We start from the raw sequence: 6000 nt of genomic DNA on the forward strand, positions 1-6000 counted from the left end.
CTACCCCCTCTAACCTAAGCCAAACCCCTCACGACCAAATTGCCAACACCTTTAATAACTTTTTCTCTGAAACAGTTCAGTCTCTAGCAACTACCTTACCTACTATTAACAATACTAAATTTCCCACACCAACCAACTTACCCCAGTCTTTTAACCTTCAACCTATTCAAACATCTTTAATACACTTCTTGCTTCTTAAACTTAAACCATGTACTCCATCAGCAGACCTTCTCCCACCTGAATTCCTGCAAATTGCAGCTGGTGTACTTGCCTACCCTGTTTCTATTCTAATAAACAGAACTATCTTTGAATCTTATGTACCATCCATCTGGAAAATCTCCTATATCATCCCTCTGCATAAGGGAGGTACCTCAAATGAATTATCAAACTTCCGCCCAATAGCCCTTTTCTCTCCCCTTGCAAAAATTATGGAGAGATGTATTCACAGGCAATTACTTCAGTACCTCCTACAAAACAACCTACTAGTTGACTGCCAACACGGTTTCAGGCCACACCATAGTACTACTACAGCTCTTCTAGCCTTTACAGACTGCATTAATAAAAACAGGAATTCAAACCTTCTATCTTCTGCACTCTTCTTAGACCTCTCAAAGGCCTTTGACATGGTTAATCACCAACTATTGATAAGTATACTTGAATCACTCTCCCTTGATCATCAACTAATAAAATGGTTCCAATCCTACCTAGAAAACAGAAAACAAGCTGTCCTGTGGGAAAACAATCTATCTTCTCAGCTTCCTATCACCCTTGGTGTCCCTCAAGGATCCATTCTTGGACCTCCCCTTTTCACAATTTTCATTAATGATCTAAAAACCTCCCTTCCCCAAACTACATGCATACAATATGCAGATGATTCAACTTTGATATGTGCCGCATCTTCCCCTGCAAAATTACATACTAGCACACAAACAGTCTTTACTGTAGTTGAAAATTGGTTCCATCGAAGATGTCTCCTCCTCAACCCCAAAAAAACTAAATGACTACAATTTACTCCCACACAGAAGTCCCCCTCAATCAATTTCATAGTGAAATCTAACGATGGCACAGAAATAGCCCCTGAAACTACCACAAAACTCCTTGGGGTAATAATAGATAACCATCTCAACTTTGACACACACATTAACTCAACTATTAAATCAGTAAATAGAAAACTTGGATTCCTCTACAGAATCAGACCATTTCTTACAGAGTCAGCAAAGATCTCTATTGCCCAAACCCACCTCATCTCCACCCTACTCTATGCCTCCCCTATCTATACGAATCTATCCCAAAGCAACCTAAATAAACTAGCAACAGCCTACAACAACATAGCCAAATTTGCCACCAGCGCCCCTTTCCGTATTCACCATTGCCTTAATCTTAAACTTCTAGGATGGCTGGAAGTACAAAACCAACTAGCTTACCAGCAACTCATTTTTATTCACAAGATTTTACATCATCCCACAATTACTCCCATACTATATAGCCTAGTTAATTCTTATAAAAACCTTCCTACCCTAAGATCTCCTAAAAAGCTACAAGTTGCCACCACTAAATCCTTTAATAAATCTAGGGACTGCCTATTCTCAAATGCAGTTGGCAATATTTGGAACAAACTTCCAACTGAAATAACATCACTTACCTCCACCAACCTTTTTAAGAAAAAACTGAAAAACTTCATTAAAACCAAATGGCTTTGCCCTTGCTCCAAGCCAGACTGATACTTGCATCTTCTTTTTTTTATTCCCTAATCTACTTCTTTTTGCAGATATTTCTCTACCTTCTATATATGACATGATTAAACATTTTTTTCTCTTCTAACTCCCACTGTGCTTTGTGAATTTTTTGTGTCCTATTTTGTGTTTTTTTCTTTCCTCTTTTTCTTTCTTTCCTCTATATACTCACATATTTAAGTGTGTGTATTTATATGTATATGTATGTATCTATATATATTTATATTTATATACATACACATATATATATGTATGTGTGTATGTATATATATATATATATATATATATATATATATATGTGTGTGTGTGTATGTATATATATATATATATATATATATATATATATATATATATATATATATATATATATCTACTTTCCTAAATAGTAGTAGAGGATTTATTTATAATTATTGCTGCCAATCAATTGTATACTGTCATTATAATTTTTTCTGTATATGATGGACTATGTAATTATTTTTTTATATATATTTCAACTGTTCTGGTGGACTATTTTGTATATATATATATATATATATATATATATATATATATATATATATCTATATATATATATATATTTTTTTTTTTTTTCTTTATTTCTTTGTAATGACTCGGAGCTTTTCTCCTCGGGCCTCTACTGAAAATGGACATATATCCAGTTAGACTAGCCCGGTCAATAAATGTTAATAAATAATAAATAAATAAATGACATTATGCTATGCATTTGAAAACTGTCTGATTCTTTGATGATGACAGAGATTATATTAATGGAAAGAAAAAAAAAAAACAGAGTTATGATTTGTTTAACAAACTTTGGAATTAGATCTGTGCCATCTGAACTTAATGTCCATATCTCCCTCTTGCAGGTGGCTGCCGAAAAAATATGGTTCATACATTTGTTTCTAATCTGTCAGCATCATTTCAATCATTTTACAGATTTATATTGACCTTGCCTTCTGTTTTTGTTAGTAACAAACTTTTAAATGAAGTCTGCTTGAGCACTCTAAGTGATTAAAAAATTGATGTGAAAATGTTTTACCGTTAAGTTATGTGACCTCAGAGTAGGCTATGATGGTTAAGAGGAGGAGGGGAAGATGCAAAGCCCCCTGTGTAGTCTTGACCCCATTTCATCAAAGTCTGTTGACTTCTTTTAAGTTTATTAACTGCAGTAAAGCAAGATTGGCTTACATAGGTGGCACTTACAGAGTCACAGGCTTCTATTGTAATTGTGAAACTTGTAACTTTGAGTCCAAGTGTTATGTAAAAAAAATTGAAAATGCAGGACAACAGCAAATGTTGAACATTCTGTTCTTCCTTGATGTGTGTTCTGATAACATAACCTAAAAACCTGCTGAAATGCACATTAAAGATATGACTGTATATAGATGTATGGCTTTCTTTTTGATATAACACTTATGACTACATTTATAGCTTAGCATTTAATCAATAGCAACTATTTCGGTCATTCATAACTTATTAAGTGTTTCTAATCTGGTGGGTGTTTGTTAGGGATAACCAAAAATATTATTTGTTTCATTTTTCAGATTCTTTATTTTTATCAAACTTCACAGCAGTGTAAACTCACAAATTACTCGTTCAAGAAATAAACTAAGTACTTGCATATTTTTTTTTATTCTCTTATGGAATGTCCTAATTAATATCCACCATTTCTGCTTATTTTTCAGGCTGTAATGTACTGTGCAAAGCAAGTCTGGCAGTATCTCTAGCTGATCATGAAGAAAAAGAAGCACAGGAACCTGTGTGCTGCACATAGAGGCTACAGCTTTTATATAAGTGCACATCTGCAGCTTATTGGGGCCAGTTTTCTGTGGTTATATAAAAATAAGCTTTTTGTTGAAAAAATGACATCAGTTTAACACAATGTACATTGCAATGCCATATAAGCATTATATCATATCCCTGCTGTCTGCACGCATCGCGACTTTAGCTGCTAAGGCCAGCTGCCTTGTCCTTAGTTCGGTTTGTGCAGATTATGCATTATTAAAAAATGTAACAGTATTATATCAATGATGAATTTTGGCAAAAATGTACATTTTAAACTGGCTTTCTTTCTTTTTTTTTCTTAATGTCAGTAACAAAGTTAAACCTTTATTGTAGAATCTGTATGGTAATACACCAGCAGATCATGCATTCAGTGTGTTCAGTCATATGCTGCATTTGCATGACATTTCTTTCTTTCTTGGCCTTGTACTTACCAAACTTCTTAACAGTGTGCTGTTTATATGTGTAAAATAAACAGAAGTTTAGTATGCACTTAAGAACTGGTCTGGTATTTTTATTTTATTTTCACCAGTTGTATTTAAAATAATAAAACGTATGGGTAAGCATGGAAAATATGTATCATGCTATAGCTATACCACACTTTGACAGGGAGAGCTGGCTGTTTCTGGACAAAAAGGTATAGAAGAGAAGAGTAAATCTGGGTCATAGGTAGTTAGTAGGCTTGCAATCCAGGGTACCATTAAGAAGCCTAGCCCAAATTCCCAGTTGCCCCAAAGCACTGTCTGATTAAGTCACCTGCTAAAGATCACACAGTAGGTTCCTGACAGAAATCAAACCTGTACCACAGGAACTATAGATCAGGCTTAACTTCTGCAACAATATCTAGGTGGAGAAGCACATACAGCTCTGGCATCTTCCACTAGGGGCAATATAGTCCCTGATATGTATGACTAGAGAATAAAAGATACTATAAATACAAACTCCCTGGCATTTTAAGATGCAGTACTGTAGTGTGATCTAGGAGTTGGTATATTCAAAGAGCGGGCTATAGGGGGGCACAGCCTTCCACGTGGGAGGTGCAGGGGGGCTTGCCCCCTTGCTTACGACAGTTACTTTCTGTTCGTTGTTTTTTTTTTTGTGTTCGAAATTATAAAACTTCGAACATACAAGTTCGATCTTGTGGTGTTCGAAGTTTTATAGTTTTGATCACGTAATAGGAACCCATATATATGTATATATATATATATATATATATATATATATATATATATATATATATATATATATATATATGTATAGTTTTTTTTTTCCATGCCAGCAGATTTTCGTGCATGATTACCCTACAGCAGGATATAGGAATTTGGCCTTTCCCACTATAGTGCACTCTTGACGAAGATATATATATATATATATATATATATATATATGTATTAATAGGTTATGGGGATGCAGGGGACTTATTTTTTTGTGCGTTTAGTTTTTGGTTTGTTTGGTCTTTTTACATTGATGTTTTTTCCAATGCTCTTCTGAGCTTTTGATCCTGGCTGAGACAATTGAAAATATACACATACACATAATACACATAATACACATACACACACACACACACACACACACACACACACACACACACACACATATATGGGTTCCCTTTAGAAGCTCGAAATACTGAAATCTTGAATGTCAGTATCTCGAGCCCAAGAAGCCGAATCCACAGAACAACGAAAGTTTAGAAGCGCAAAATTAAAAACCTTGAATACCAGAGGTTTTGAATTTCACGCTTCTAAACTTCCGTTGTGGTCATGCATTCAGGTAAGTGTGTGTAAGGGGTTTAGGTAGGGGCTGTGGTGTGTGTCAGTGTGTTTTGTTGCTGTGATGTGTGTGTGCGAGGAGAATGTAGCTTGTGTGGTGGTGTTTTGTGTGTGTTTGCATGTAGTGTGACCTCGGAGTGAGAATATTTAAGTAGGGGGGTGTGGGGTGCAGTGGTGGTCATGCATTCAGGTAAGTGTGTGTAAGGGGTTTAGGTAGGGGCTGTGGTGTGTGTCAGTGTGTTTTGTTGCTGTGATGTGTGTGTGCGAGGAGAATGTAGCTTGTGTGGTGGTGTTTTGTGTGTGTTTGCATGTAGTGTGACCTCGGAGTGAGAATATTTAAGTAGGGGGGTGTGGGGTGCAGTGGGTCTTGCCCCCCTTCTTTCATGTAGTAGAGAGATTGTGTGTGTTTGTGTGGAGGATGGTGTGTGTGTGTGTGTGTGTGTGTGTGTGTGTGTAGTAAAACCACGAAATTCAAAACCTCTGGTATTCAAGGTTTTGAATTTCGCGGTTTTACGTTTTCGCTGTTATGTGGATTCAGCTTCTTGAGCTCGAGATACTGAAATTCGAGATTTCAGTATTTCGAGCTTCTGAAGTGAATCCACACACACACACACACACACACACATATATATATATATATATATATATATATATATATATATATATATATATAAAGATAGATATGTAAAGCCAAGGGTAAAAAGGTTTCACAG

General features: G+C 35.5%; 1 protein-coding gene across 2 annotated transcripts in view; it reads left to right on the plus strand.

Annotated features, from left to right (window-relative positions):
- The window catches only part of LOC122810944 (prosaposin-like), a 101744-nt gene extending 98181 nt beyond the window's left edge, over nucleotides 1-3563 (plus strand). For both annotated transcript variants that reach the window (XM_044082472.1, XM_044082473.1), the window contains exon 8: nucleotides 3419-3563. In XM_044082472.1, the coding sequence (XP_043938407.1) occupies nucleotides 3419-3460 (42 nt within the window). In that variant the 3' untranslated portion in view covers nucleotides 3461-3563. The remainder of the gene's footprint in view (nucleotides 1-3418) is intronic.
- Nucleotides 3564-6000: the final 2437 nt, after the last annotated feature.

This window comes from Protopterus annectens, chromosome 9.part0 (assembly GCF_019279795.1).
Source record: "Protopterus annectens isolate FY-2018-M chromosome 9.part0, PAN1.0, whole genome shotgun sequence".
Lineage (NCBI taxonomy): Eukaryota > Metazoa > Chordata > Ceratodontiformes > Protopteridae > Protopterus > Protopterus annectens.